Source organism: Symphodus melops (genome assembly GCF_947650265.1).
Source record: "Symphodus melops genome assembly, chromosome: 7".
NCBI lineage: Eukaryota > Metazoa > Chordata > Actinopteri > Labriformes > Labridae > Symphodus > Symphodus melops.
This window is the reverse complement of record NC_136697.1, coordinates 2,760,136-2,775,653: the sequence shown is the minus strand read 5'-3', so window position 1 is coordinate 2,775,653 and position 15,518 is coordinate 2,760,136. Positions and strand designations below refer to the sequence as shown.

The 15,518-nt window shown below is 46.7% G+C and overlaps 1 protein-coding gene across 5 annotated transcripts in view; it reads left to right on the top strand.

Moving 5' to 3' along the window:
- ctnnd2b (catenin (cadherin-associated protein), delta 2b) overlaps positions 1–15,518 on the top strand; it is a 118,635-nt gene that overhangs the window by 31,928 nt on the left and 71,189 nt on the right. For all 5 annotated transcript variants that reach the window (XM_079348384.1, XM_079348385.1, XM_079348382.1 and 2 more), the window contains exons 2-3: positions 2,115–2,251; positions 15,301–15,413. In XM_079348384.1, the coding sequence (XP_079204510.1) occupies positions 2,120–2,251; positions 15,301–15,413 (245 nt within the window). In that variant the 5' untranslated portion in view covers positions 2,115–2,119. The remainder of the gene's footprint in view (positions 1–2,114; positions 2,252–15,300; positions 15,414–15,518) is intronic.

The window sequence follows — 15,518 nt, the reverse complement described above, 5'->3', positions numbered from 1 at the left end:
GGAAACACAAACAAAATGTGTGCTGCTCCGAGACGAACCGGTGGAAACATCTTAAGTCGGCTCTTCTAAGTATTTAGATATGAGAGGAAGGAGGAGAGAGAGGACGTGAGACAAACACGAGATAAGGGTAAGAAAAGAAAGAAGAAGAAGTCCTTTATTAATGCCAGGAGAGGAGTTATAGAGACATGAAAGACACACAAACTGGATCCTGTGGACTAATGGAGAGATGTCAGAGTGAGGGGGCTGCACATCAACGAGCACCCTAACAGTAGGGGCCTTGCTCAGCAGTGGTGAGGAAGTGACCTTGCACCTCTCCAGCCACCAGACTTGAACCTGCAACCCTCCAGTTCCCTACAGGTCATGCTTCTGTCTGCCCTAAAAAAGAGGATGGCTTGAAAAATCTGAAGCATGTGCACGCTCAGGTCAGGGAGGCCTCAGGGAGGCCTCAGGTGCACCGCAGCGTTGCAGGTTGAAATCCGAGCCGCTGGGTTTCGGGTCATCATCCTTCTGTCGGCCTCCACACTGTGTGCTGCCTAACCAAGCAGAAATGTGCAGAAAGACACTGAAATAGGTCAAGTGTGGAGAAGAGGGAGGGGTAGAGGAGAGAGAAAGTTTTGAGGCACAAAGGAGAAGAAGGATTCGATGGAAGCGAAAAGATGTAGTCTAAGTAGAAAGGTGGGCGGTCATAAAAAATTAAGTTAGAAAGGTAAGGCGAGGAGGAGCACTCTTCAAAATGGAAGACAAGTGAAGCCAGGTCAGCCATATTAGCAGCCTTCAGTGACCACAGATTGTTGCCTAGCAGCATGCAAGACTTTCCCCTCCTCTCCCTCATACTCCTGATATCACCTTCTTCTGTTTGCATCCCTCTCCTCAACGCTCTGCTTCCCCTCTTCAAACCAGACCAGGCCAGTGCTGCCTCATGCAGACAACAACGGTCCTCATGTGTGTGTGTGTGTGTGTGTGTGTGTGTGTGTGTGTGTGTGTGTTTACTTGAGTGTGTGTGTGTGTGTAAAGCTGGCTGATGCAGCTGTTACACCAGCTCTGGGCTGCATCAGGATTACACTGCACATGTGAAGCCTGTGTCCTCCAACGCTGGGTCCAAAACAGGAACAAAACATGTGGCGACAAGCATGCACAAAGTGTGTGCATGTGTGTGTGTGTGTGTGTGTGTGTGTGTGTGTGTGTGTGTGTGAGGTACAGGGTCATTCTTGTGATACCGGAGCGTTACTGTCAATAATGAAGGTTGAAGAGTCGGATCCAGTGAAGCCCCCTCAGATGTGACATCACTACTGACCCTGGGATCCCCCTCCAGAATGATCATAACACCATGAAATACAGAGCCGTACCACACACACACACACACTCCCTTACTGACTACGACGCTCATCACTCACAATCATCAGAAACATCACTGTGAATAAATGATTAGTTTCAGAATGTAACCTTCAGGAGGGAACCTATCTCTACTCAGCAAGAACAAACTTTCTGAGGAGAAGAAGATGTATGCAGGAGCAGAATTTCACCCCCCATTTCACACGAGAGAACAATAAAACTGGATTTACATGTGTATGAAAGCAGCAGCTGCTGACACACCACCTCGGTAAACTTTGGAGACAGAAAGATAAGAACCTGGAGTGACTCTGATGGTTGTTGTTAGCTGAGTGTGGAGAGGCTCAGTCTGTCTGACACTCGAATACTTGCCCATTTTTGTGTGCGTCTGTGTTTGTGCGTCTGTGTGGACATGTATGGATGCCACATTAACTGTAAGCGTTTGAGTACAACTTCAATGTGAAATCACACTGGGTCCAAATTACACTCCATTAACAAATTGCATTTCTCAGCACGAGGCCCAAACCTGGAGTCCCAGCCAAGCTTGGAGGGTGCACTCATGACGAGCGTTTCAATGCTCTGCACACACACTGGCTGTTATTTAACTGTGAACGTGATTTTAAAAGGTTGATAAAACTCCTGTGTGCTGACTGTGTTCACTGTCATCCTCATCGGCGTGCTTGTTGAAGAGATTAAAGGAGAGTGTAGGTGTGACAGTCAACCGGCACGTCAAAGCTTTTTATCATATTGATGACTAAAGTATTGCATGTTTCCTTGTTTAACAGGAGGTATGCCAGTGCCTGAGGTGGCGTCTGACACTGCCAGCGCTGCCGCCATGTTGAGCCCTGTCCTCAACGCCTCCAACGGAGACGGCTCCGAGTCCGAAACCACCTCCGCCATCCTCGCCTCCGTCAAGGAACAGGTCAGTGCTGTCTGAAGGTGTAGGTGTCCTTTCAGCTTCCATGAAGGGTTGTCACAGTGAATGAAAGATGAATAATTCGTGCCGTCAGTGCGCTCAGGGTGACAATAACCAGTAAACACGAGTGATCGTCTGAGCTAATGAGTCTCAAATATGTCGCCACATTTTCATCTGTTAGCTGGAAGCCCCAGGCCGCAGCAGCTCCGACTTATTTTAGAGCCCTGATAACGTGGGAAGCGTCCTTTTGCTTCATCTTTGTCAAAGTCGGAGCAGATTAGTGGGCCGTAGTTTGTATGATGAAAGAAGAAGACAAACCTCACACGGTCACGAGTGTGTGAGCTTACAGTGTGTTCATGAAGTTGTTAGAGCTTAGAGCTCTTGAGTCCTTTCTGTCTTAAATACTGTTGGGTCTGTTGAAGTTTGCTCCCACGTTTACGTGTCGGTCTGTCTCTAATAAAGAGACGTTTAGACACCAAAAACACACATATTTACAAATCTAAACAGATATCTGTGTTATCTTACACACTGAGGAACAAGAAAATGTCTGTCTGAAAAGCAAAGAGCTTCAGCTTCAATTTAAAGATGACTTATTTGTCTAGTTAGAAGAAGTTACCTTCTCATAGAGATTAGCCTTTGAGACACAGATCAATGTTGCTAGGTTAGTTATTAGTACTGATAAGAAAGCTCATACTCACTTTTTTAATTGTGATAAGTAACTGAATTTGAAGGTCAAATATTCTCCTCCTCCTCTTCAGGTTAAATATTCTCAGAGCTCCTCTTCTTCAGGTGAAATCAGTGTCCGAGCTCCTCTTCAACATGTGTGTGAAGTGTGTTGTTGTAAATCCACTCTGATCCTGTATTTGATCATGTCTATAAACCCCTATATTTCAGCCCTGCTCAGAACAGGCTGTTTCTGTGTCTGTAGCTTTAAATATGTAAATGAGCTGTGTCTGGCCACGCCCCCTCTCTGGAAGGGCTCAGGTGTACTCGCTGCTTTCTGGCTCCATGTCCTATTGTTTATGGTGAGAAGGCAGACTCAGAGGGCAGAACAAACACCTAGCTGTGGGAGTGTCACCCACCTGGGGGAGGGGCTACTGCCCTTTGTGATGTCATGAAGGGAACATCTCCAAACAGTCTGTTTGAGCACACATTTTCTGAAAAGTGGAGCAGGCAGAAGACGGAGAGGATGGACTTTTCTCATCATGTGTCTCTTGTAGACAGACTAGAGAAAGATGTTAGAGTTAGAGGAACATGGGGAAGAGGACTTTACAGAATATGTGACTTTTAAAACTTTAAAACTACTTATGAGACATTGATATAAAAAAAATCTATCCTGTCATTTTCTTAATTGGCTGCTTCAATCAACAATAATGTTGAGTGGCATAGTGTTAAGGTGCAGTGCTGCCACCTATGGTTTTGAGTGGGACCAACCCTACAACTGTAGGCGAGCTGAATCATGTAACACACCTTCCTAATAGAAAAGCAAAGCATTGACCTCTTGACACAGCATGCCCACATCCACGCCCCACTGTAAACCGCCAAGTGAACTCATATGGGTCCTGATATAGACTGTACATTAACATGGACGTAGTTTCTGCAACGTCATCCTTACTGAATGGGCTTCAGACAAAGAGCTAGAACTGAGGTGGATCTTGACCCACCGACAAACTAACAGTGCATGCTGATCGAGACGAGCTTTTCAAAACTTTCATGAACCAGCCTTTATAGAGCCCAAAATGTAACAACCAGCTGAAACCTTAGCAAATAAATAAGCATGTCTTTAGCCAAAATGTAACAAGTTCTTCCATTATTAGGAGAAAAATATTTTGCCTCCCTCATAATGTAACAACTGACCCAAAATGTTACCACTTGTTACATTTGGGGGGGAAGTTTCTACATGTTGGGCTCAGACTTTGGTGATATTAGTTCCATTTTCTGTTTTTGTTAAAAAACATTTTTTTGTAACATTTCGGTTCGTTGTCACATTTCGGCTCTAAACAGGCTGTAAACATTTTAATTTCTACTGTAAAAACAGGCTTTTTGAATTCCTGTGCTTCTGAAGCCAGCCTCCAGTGGACACTCTAGGAACTGCAGGATTTTGCACCTCTGCATCTTCTTTTTTTTTCCACATGCAAGGTTGCTGCTTGCTCCCATCCCATCTCATATCCTTCAAAATAATCAAGTCAAGTCATCTTTTTGCTCATTTTATGTGGTCATGTTCATTTTTTGTTGCAGACTTTAAATCTGCTTTTCCAAATATCGCCTCACGCTGCAGCAGTTCACCTCTTACATTCGATCAGTTGAGTGTTCTTTTTGAATCATTTCTTTTTCTCACTGTATTATGTGATCTTGAATAAGGACACCATATATACTGCATGGGCCCCAATAGACAATAACAAGCCGTCTTTTAAATGTGTATAGGCACAGAAATATATATAGCACCACAGGAGAGCTTCGCCCCAGAAAAGAAACAACGGTTTCATTTTGTTGCTGAAAAAAAAACATCCAACCGAAGGATTTAGCCATGAATAGCTGCAGATCATTGTTTGCAGACTGATAAAGCTGTTTGGAAGCTCTTGATATTTTTATGGACTCACTTGATTGTCAAATGTTACCAGGCGACGAGCTAAAGACAGCTAATCAATACTGTGAGCTGCCTTCACTTTATCCTTCATTCAATCTGACAATATGTCAGACTTCTCAAAGAGGCACATCTCACATTGGTCTGAAACTCTTTCAGAGCAGACACTTCACACTGCGCTCCCCCATAGCACATGTGTCCACAGCAGAGATGATGAACGATACACAGACAAAAGCTGACAGATGTGATAAATACAATGTCCAATGGCTAATCAATCTCATGTGGGTCGGAGGAAACGAGGGAAAAACAGCAGCAGGGATCTCCTGGTGTGAGTCAGCAGAGGCCTGAGAGTCTGCAGAAGTGTGTGTCTGCACATCACATGTATATCCAAGTGTGTGTGTGTGAAGCCTTTTGGTGGTCCCTCATGCTCGACCTTGTCTTTATGAAGCTAAATGAACAGGAAGCTGTGTGCAGGCTGCTTCTTTTATACAGCCTGCTCACAAACACTGGCAGCAGCCCAAACATTGAAAAATGACACAGTGCAAAACAAGTATGAGAGGAGATGACAAATGACTGGCTTAAAAAATAATAATAACTTCACTGGGGTGCAGGGGCGTGAAATATAACCTCTCCAGAAAGACGAAGAAAAAGAGCGAGAGGAGACTTTGTCTGTTTCTTCAAACAGTTTCCATTCTTCATTCTTTTTACACATTTCTCCAGGATGCCATTACTGAACGGTGCAGACCATCTGTGTGTGTGCACCTGACCTGTGTGTGTGTGTGTGTGTGTGTGTGTGTGTGTGTGTGTATACAGGCCAACATGACCCACTTATACTAGACACGGACTTTCAGAACTCCGTGGTAGCTCGCTGTGAGCTTTCAGTCTAAAACATGCAGAATCCATTATTCTTCTACTCTGTGCATTGTCAGCGGATACCGTCGGCATCTGAGTCTCAGGGTACATTTCCTCACGTCCTGTAGTATTGAAGGACACACACAGTGTCCATGGTGTCAAGTATCCACTCGACGGTGCCTCCCCACCCACACATGCACAAAAACACAGTGTGCCCAGCTCATCTTCGATTCAGAGCCAACATTCAAAGCACTGCTCCTTTCTGCTACGCAGCATAAAAGAGTGCTTCACTTATTTAGCAACGCACTCGCTTAACATGGCCGAGGCAGGTTTTAAAAAAGGATTAAAATTCATGCAGCCATACAAGAGAAACCATCTTTTCATTTTCCATGCCTTCTTTCCCATCAAATACCAAGATAACCTCTCATGGTGGAAAATAAAGCCAATGCAGAGGTAAAAAAAACCTGCAGTTCTTAGAGTATCCACTTGAGGCACACTGCACAGCTCAATCCTTGATCATCACACACTATAAATAGTGGCATGCTTGACCTGACCGACGAGCGGGTTGGCTGTACCTGCTTGTTCGGAGGCTTAATGTTCGCCTCAGCTCCACCTTTCTTCATTTTACTCGGTTGACCACAACCTAGAGAGAGAGCATTTCCAGAGACCGCCACAGATGGGCTACAAAATTGCAATTTTCAAACCAAAGCACTACGTCTATTTGTCCATACACATCACAGAATGCTTCCTTAATCTCGTGGCGTAGAACTCCCCAGCACCTGCTAACAGTTTAAGTACATAATGTGATCTCATACTGGCATCACATCAATCTGTTTTTATTTATTGCATGTTGATTGGTGATAATCTCATGTAGGAGTAAGCTGATTTGAAGTAAAATACACTGTTAGAGTGGATTTGGGGGTCCATCTGTTCAACACTTTGGGATTAAAATATCTGGACAACTTCTGGTTGGATTAGCGTTACATTTGGCAGAACTGACCTCAGACGCTATGAATGATGATGACACTGGGGATTCTCTTTTTATGTCATCTAGCACACCCAACAGGACGTCCTAATTTCCCCACTTTTTTATCATGACAGATTAGCTCCCTAACGAATGGTTCATTTAAATCTGAGATTTGAGTGTAAATGATTGAATCATCTGCATAACAACAGATCCAAATATAAGAAGGACACATTCACTCAGGTTATTTCACACCTTTTTATTCTCTCACATCTTCTGTGTCTTTTCTTTCATTTAACCTCCCTCTGTCTCCCTGCTCTGGTGGTCAGCTGATTATGGGAGTCAGACATTTAATGCTACAGACACAGAAACAGCCTGTTCTGAGTATGGCTGAAAGAGGGGTTTATAGATCAAATACAGGATCACAGTGGACACTTCACACACACTGTGCTAAATCTGGTTGAGGAGGAGGAGAATATGTGACCTTAAACATGACTTTCAAAGAGTTGAAAAAGACCACAAACCCACATTGAATGACAGTAGAAGCTGCTTTTAGAGGCATAGTTTAATACACTAATATGTGGACACACATTTATATGCACGCAGTAATATGTTCCGGTCATTTGCATACAGTTAAGAGGTCTTCTATTAGCTTTGTTATTTGGTTTTACATGATGACTAATGCAGTAAAAGGAGTAAAACTATGGTAATTGTGATTTTGTGCTCTCTGCATGCTGCCTACCTGAGGCTGGTGCTGAGTGTACTGTGGCATCATGACTGGAACAAAAAAAAACATATTTTCTCTTTATGAAAAACAAAGTCTCCACAAAGCCAACAACGAACTCAGGAGGTGCAGCAGCGAAACTCGAAGTTCCTCTATAAAGATGGCGATAGAAACAAGTGTGCATGAGGAAAACAACCGAGGAGGTCAAATGATTTGATAGTATCAGAAAATGTCCTTCCCCCGAAGATGAAAAAAAAAAAACATTTAAAAGAGTTTATATTTAGGAAAAACAGAGAGTGAGGGTGTGGTCGACTGACGGTGACGTGCGCCGCCCCTTTAAGAGAGTGAGCGTGTGGTCGACTGACGGTGACGTGCGCCGCCCCTTTAAGAGAGTGAGCGTGTGGTCGACTGACGGTGACGTGTGCCGCCCCTTTAAGAGAGTGAGGGTGTGGTCGACTGACGGTGACGCGCGCCGCCCCTTTAAGAGAGTGAGCGTGTGGTCGACTAATGGTGACGTGCGCCACCCCTTTAAGACTGACGGTGACGTGACGGTGACGTGACGGTGGCGTGACGGTGGCGTGACGGTGACGGTGACGTGACGGTGACGTGCGCCGCCCCTTTAAGAGAGTGAGGGTGTGGTCGACTGACGGTCACGTGTGCCGCCCCTTTAAGAGAGTGAGGGTGTGGTCGACTAACGGTGACGTGTGCCGCCCCTTTAAGAGAGTGAGCGTGTGGTCGACTGACGGTCACGTGTGCTGCCCCTTTAAGAGAGTGAGGGTGTGGTCGACTGACGGTCACATGTGCCGCCCCTTTAAGAGAGTGAGCGTGTGGTCGACTGACGGTCACGTGTGCCGCCCCTTTAAGAGAGTGAGGGTGTGGTCGACTGACGGTCACGTGTGCCGCCCCTTTAAGAGAGTGAGCGTGTGGTCGTCTGACGGTCACGTGTGCCGCCCCTTTAAGAGAGTGAGGGTGTGGTCGACTGACGGTCACGTGTGCCGCCCCTTTAAGAGAGTGAGCGTGTGGTCGACTGACGGTCACGTGTGCCGCCCCTTTAAGAGAGTGAGGGTGTGGTCGACTGACGGTCACGTGTGCCGCCCCTTTAAGAGAGTGAGGGTGTGGTCGACTGACGGTGACGTGCGCCGCCCCTTTAGGAGAGTGAGCGTGTGGTCGACTAATGGTGACGTGCACCACCCCTTTAAGACTGACGGTGACGTGACCGTGACGTGACTGTGACGTGACGGTGGCGTGACGGTGGCGTGACCGTGACGTGACCGTGACGTGACCGTGACGTGCGCCGCCCCTTTAAGAGAGTGAGGGTGTGGTCGACTAACGGTGACGTGTGCCGCCCCTTTAAGAGAGTGAGCGTGTGGTCGACTGACGGTCACGTGTGCCGCCCCTTTAAGAGAGTGAGGGTGTGGTCGACTGACGGTCACGTGTGCTGCCCCTTTAAGAGAGTGAGGGTGTGGTCGACTGACGGTCACGTGTGCTGCCCCTTTAAGAGAGTGAGGGTGTGGTCGACTGACGGTCACGTGTGCCGCCCCTTTAAGAGAGTGAGGGTGTGGTCGACTGACGGTCACGTGTGCCGCCCCTTTAAGAGAGTGAGCGTGTGGTCGACTGACGGTCACGTGTGCTGCCCCTTTAAGAGACTGGAATTTTGAAAAGATTTCCTTTTCATTTTTCACAGCACATTGTTTATGATTAGAAAATAAATAATTAAACTGAACCTGCCATGCAGTTGAAATATTAAAGGAGAGACAGAGACATGATCCTTTTCTGCTTCCGCCTCTATCCCCATCATGCTGGAAACATGACGTCCTGCAGTGTTTTTACAAGCTGCATTGCCGGTGCAACACGAGTTAGTTCAGAGAGAGAGGAGACGTTCTCAGAGAAGAACACATGACGATGCATTTAAGAGCTAATGATGATGAGAGGGAAAACCAGCTTCAGGGGGGAAGAATGAATGCCTCTGAAATGTGAGCCTCTCCGCAGCTTCTCAGCAGCATCATAATGAAAGTGACTCCGGGTGTTCTGGGAAAGCGCTGTCTTTAATTGGCGGTGCAGCGGCAGAGCTCGTCGCAGGTCGGACCTACAGCTCTTTGAATCCAAACGCAGAGCCCAGCGTTAATTAGGCTTACAGGGAAAAATAAAGATCAGCCTAATTAAACGTCAGTTCTTCTCTTCACCTGCTAACAGATCGTTCACATTTTCAGCTCGCTCGTTTCAAAGCACACGCTTACTCTGTTGATGATCAGAGTTCTGACACACAAATAATAGAAACTCAGGGTTCGAAAACAATCAGCTTTATGCTAATGGGACTCACTCTGTGATGAGTCACTGGTTTATTTTCAGCCCTCCGTTTTTGTTTGTTCGTAAAGGCAGAATGTGTGACATGAATATCTCATCACTCCAGTGTGTCCTGTGTGTGTGTGAGTCCTGACTGTCTCCAGTGAGGGAGAAGCTGGAGTCCCGCTGGCTGTGTTGTTGTCAGAGCTGTGTTTACATGGACGGCTTCTCTCTTCTCTCTCCTCGGGGACTACTGTGTCACTGACTGGATGTACCGTGCGTCCTGAAACTACAGCTCCACATGGCAGTGGTCCTGGATATAAAGCCGCTCTGACATTTTCTCATCGAGCCCCCCCCCCGAAACAACTAAATGCCAAACGGACACCACAGGGCACAATTAGACCACTTTACACTGAACGCACACTCTCTCATACACACACGCAGCCCGCCACTGTCCTACAGTCATTTATTTTACTTTAATTGCTATAATGGTGTTTTGGGGGTCCGGCGTGTCGCTGTGAGCTGGTGGCTGCACACGGGCCGTCTCTCTCCGTCTCCATTAAAAGCCTCTGAATCTTTACTAATGCAATCAGCTGACAAGCACTTGATTAGAGAAGCCTCTCATTAAGACATACTTAATTGTTGTCCTTTTCACTTAATCTCCAAACAGGCTATGATTATTCACAACGGCACACACACAGACACGCACACGCACACACACACACACACACACTGTGGCACGCAGAATGGTTCAGCTGCACGCACGCTCATGATTATTTCATATAAGTCACACACATACACGGTGTGTGTGTGTGTGTGTGTGTGTGTGTGTGGTGTAAGTACGACACGCAGCGTGACTTACAGACGCCCGTTGGTGCGTGTGTGTGTTTGATTTCATGGCTCCGTCTCTTCAGGCGGTGTTATCTTTATCAACAGGACGTTGATGCCTCCTGCCCCGGCCTGACCACTTCAAAGTCATGGAGGACTGAAGTCGTGGACTCGAGCCGGGCAGCAGTGCTGTGGTTTTAGAGCCTCCATGTTGTAGCGTCGTGTTAGTGCTCAGTAGACAGCGGGGCACGCTGTGATGGGGTTCATCACTTTGTGCTTTGAGGATTAACACTCAGAGCAGGTCTGATCAACATCCTGATTCTGCCTAAACCCATGTCTCTCCATCCAGTCCCTCCAGGATGTCACAGACTTTTGGGGGATTGTTGCGACTTTAAACGTCTGATTTTGGGAAAGCTTTTCAAAAAAATTGTAATGCATGTTTTTTAGCAATTAAATTGTGACACGAAGTAAAAATTGCAAAACTAGTTACGATTTTTTTTTGACAACTACTTCCTTGAACAGTCTGTGATGTGATTGAGTGATGCTTATATTTTAATCTGAGCAGAGCCATTTACTTTGTGGAGAATATTCCTCTCTCTCTCTCTCTCTCTCTCTCTCTCTCTCTCTCTCACACACACACACACACACACACACACACACACACACACACACACACACACACACACACACACACTCTCATCTGATTTCATTAAACATCCAAATTCATATTTTGCTTTTCACCCTGTATCACCTGGCGTTTTTCTTTCTTGAAGTCTTGTTGTTTTTAACGGGTAGAAAGAGTTACACGTACACGCACAGAAAGATGCAGCGCTGCAGACTGAAGTGACAAGTTCTTCCTTGTGAATTTGGAAAATCTTTATTGTCACCGAGGGGCAATTAGCTTTCCAGCAGAGGTCCATGCAGGCAATACATTAATACAAGACAAAGAAACATATAACAGTAGAGCATGAACATGATCATGATGGTTGAGTGGGATGAGGGACACACAGAGCAGCAGGACCTCCTAAAAGTGTACAGACATGCCGACAGCTGATGGGACAAACGAACGCAGGTATGTGCAGGGTTAGGTCGAGTGAAGTACCGTGGTCCTCTCTCTGTGTGGTTAAACCTGTGCTCAGTCATTCTGCAGCAGCCACACTCACATGTGAAGTGAGCCCGTCCTCATTTGAATAAAGAAATGACTGCAGGCTGGAGCTTTGCATGTGCAGCATGTATCAGCTGTGATGTCTGTGACTGGTTGTTGGAGAGAGGGACAGCCGAGTGTGGAGGAGCCATGGGCTGTGATTTACAGTGTGATTGTATCTGGGTAAGAGATAGCTCTTATACTATATATATATATATATATATATATATATATATATATATATATATATATATATTATATCATTATATATTATATCTGTGTGTGTAGAAACTCTCTCTTTCTGATGAATCTCTGATAAATGCTAACAGGTGAGCTCACTAGTGTTGTAGTGTAGTCCACCAACTGAGACATTTAGGGATCAGGACCCAGTCAGGACCACGAGGCATTGTAATCAGTGTAATACTAACACAGTCCATCACTGGTGGACTTCACAGTCCTCAGTCTGAGACCAGACCTTCACAAAGTAGTCTCAAGAATCCTCTCCAGGACTTCAACGCTACGAGCTAGCAAAGGACATGCTAGCAGACGGCATGAGGGAGGACGATGATGAGACTCATGTGAGGGTATGGGAGTCACGATGACTTCAGCAGTGCTCTGCCCCTGAAGAAAGTAAAATTTTAAAATCACATGTTGTCATTCAAACAGTGTTTACACGCTGTGCAGGTTCACTTGTTGTTGTGATTGAACTCAGAACAGCTAATCACCGTGTGTGTGTATGTATGTGTGTGTGTGTGTGTAGGTGTGTGTGTGTGTGTGTGTATGTGTGTGTGTGTGTGTGTGTGTGTGTGTGTCGGTATGCGTCTTGAGAGTGTGTGCCTTCATCCATCTTCTGTCCCTCCCACCTCCCCTTCTTCTCTCACAATCCTTTGCTTTTCAGTGTTGGAGGCGGGGGGGGGGGGGGGGGGGGGGTGCAGATGGTCTGGTCAGAGAGAGAGAGAGAGAGAGAGAGAGAGGCAGAGAGTAAGTGGCGAGCGGCGGGCTCTTTTGGCAGGGTCAGCCAGTGGGAGGGCCCATTGTGATGCAACGTTGCATACATAATGCCACAGGGCTTCTAAATGCTCCGTTGCCATGGGGACCTTTGTGCCTCAGTGAACACTGTGTGTGTGTGTGTGTGTGTGTGTGTGTGTTGCACATCCCCTGAGGAGGCAGAGAGAAAGAGGGGCTGAGTTGCAGTCAGCTCAAGTGACACTTGTAGTCGCTCTCTCTCTCTCTCACTCAGTTTGAGTCAGGACAGAGTGTTTGCAGGAGGCAGAGGGAACGCTGCTGTTTGACTCCATGTGAAGCATGGTCCATGTGAAGGTACGTGTGCTTCCTGTCCTCTGCTTACTCTTTCTCTCTTTGCTGTGGATTGTCTTTAAGACACAGCCTCTGCTGTGAAAACTCTCCTTCAGGGATGAAAGCCTTCTGACTTCACGATTGGATTTTCTCACGAGCTGTTTTGAGAGAGTGGGGAGCTGATTGGAGCTTCTCATTGTGCTGCAGATCAAACGCTGCATCGTGTTGGTCTGCACACAGTTTGTGTCTCGTCTGTTATCTGATGATGACGCTGCTTATTACAGCCGAGCGCACGCCTCTGCTCTGCAGCTGCTGGCTGTGAATCATGTTTCAGAGTGAAGCGTAACACCTTTGAATGGATTCTTAGCTGGCTCACGGTGAATCTCTACATCCCTGCACTCCATCATGGTCTGCTCTGCAGTAACAGGTGTCAGCCCTGAAATGGAGGGAGTCGAGCTCGGAGGGGTTAGAGGGGAGAAAAGGAGGGAGCGAGGGCTTTTGTTTGCATGTTTCCAACAAGCCTTCCAACCCAGATTCTCACGGCTTCCACTTCCAGAGAGTTATCCAGCTTTGTGAGCGGCAGGAGCGCCGAACAAAAACAACAAAGACGAGCTGAAAAGTGGAGGTTTGTGTCCGTTCAGCCGTGCTTCTAACACGAGCCCGTGAGATTCGAAAAGTCCGGTCCGAAAGAAGCCGTTTGTCTGTCGTGTTTGAGATCCAGTTTTAAAAAATCAAAGTGATGAAAGTCTTTCCAGCAGTTTGGTACCAAGCGGCATGTTCCTGCTTTTATCTTCACATGACGCCTCCTGCTGTTTCCTGCAGCTGATTGGCTCAAACTCTAAACAAACACATCATTGATCTTAGGCCACTAAATACAGCTTTAATACAGTTTGATCACCCTGCTTTTATGCACTCCAACCAGGAAGTGTTATCGGCTCAGTGAACACAGCCGACGCTGCACAGCCGATTTCTTTTTCTACCTCGATTTGTGTCGAGCAGCAACATTTTCATGGTCAGTGTCGAGTAAACGATGTCTCATCATGTTGACACAGGGAAGAGTCTGCACGTGAGCCGTGCTGTTTAACAGGATTCACACTTCCCAGCAGTGTGTGTGAGCGTCAGAGTGTGTGTGTGTGTGAGCATATGAACATATCTTCTTCTTGGCGGTCGCTCAAAGCGCTCGACTGTGAGGTGAAGTCGATGGGAAACTTTCCATCAGCGGGTGATGCTGCTGCAGCTGGTCTTATAGACGTGTTAGCGTGCACGTGACGTAGTTCAAACGTGTGCGACTACTCACCCTTCATTAAGTTTGATAAGCTAACTGATTTCAGGAGTGATGAATGAAAGTCAAAGAGCTGTAATATCACACGTCTGTCAGAAGAGGAGGTGCAGTCAGACATGTCAGGACTCTTTGGCTCCACTCGCTGCCATATGAACGAAGCACGTGAGCTCTCTGCTGTGCTGGGTATCGGCTGCTTTCACATTGGGGAGCCAGGCGTTGATCTGAGTAAGCCTGGTTCATTGAATAGGCGGGGACAGAAAGCTACTGGACTCCACGAGGTTCATGTATACTGGACGCAGCCATGCTCAAACAAGGAAGTGGAGTGTGACATGACTTCATACAAAACAGGATGGACTCGGTTGCCATGGTTCTTCTTTTTGCAAACGAACTATGAGCACACTGCCACCTGCTGCATGGGACCGTGAACAGACACAATAATAGCCTATAGCTATAGCTCTCTATGTGTAGTCATGAAGTTGAGCTCCTCTTTATTCAACATGTAAATGTCTGCAGAAGGACTCTTGTGGAGGATGGTATCAGGACACAAACGTGTGTGTGTGTGTGGGTGTTGGTTTGTTTCTGTGCGAGTTGTAAAAAGAGCAGCCTGTAAGACTGCACATGTACTCCAAACAGACATCAGCTCCCACGCTGACGTACGGATCCCACAGAGTCCACACACAATGTTGTAACAGATGTGAGAATGACAGTGAGGGCGCACTCGCCCCACACACACACACACACACACACACACACACACACACACACACACCTCGCCCCCTCGGTGTGTTTTGAGTTTATAAGGAGGTGGAGTCATGTTGGCTGAATATAGACGGATGCTTCCTCATGAACCTGTAACTTCACATCCAAAGTAAAAGAATGTGTTCTCCAGCGTCAGGACAAGGAGGTCTGAGTCACAGTTGGAGTCTTTTCTGCTGGCACACACCTTGTTATCTGGCCTGATTGACTCAGCACAGACAGCAGAGTCCATTTCACCACAATTAAAAATGTGACAGATGCTGTTCAGGAGGACTGTACATCATCTCTCTCTCTCTCTCTCTCTCCCTCTCTCTCTCTCCCTCTCTCTCTCTCTCGTTCCAGGAGCTGCAGTTTGAACGTCTGACCAGGGAGCTGGAAGCAGAACGACAGATTGTAGCCAGTCAGCTGGAGAGATGCAAGCTCGGCTCTGAGACTGGAAGCATGACGAGCATCAGGTGCGTGTGTGTGTTCATCTCACACCTGTCAGATCAACCCGTGTGTGTGTGTGTGTGTGTGTGTGTGTGTGTGTGTGTGTGTGTGTGTGTGTTTGACAGAAGGTG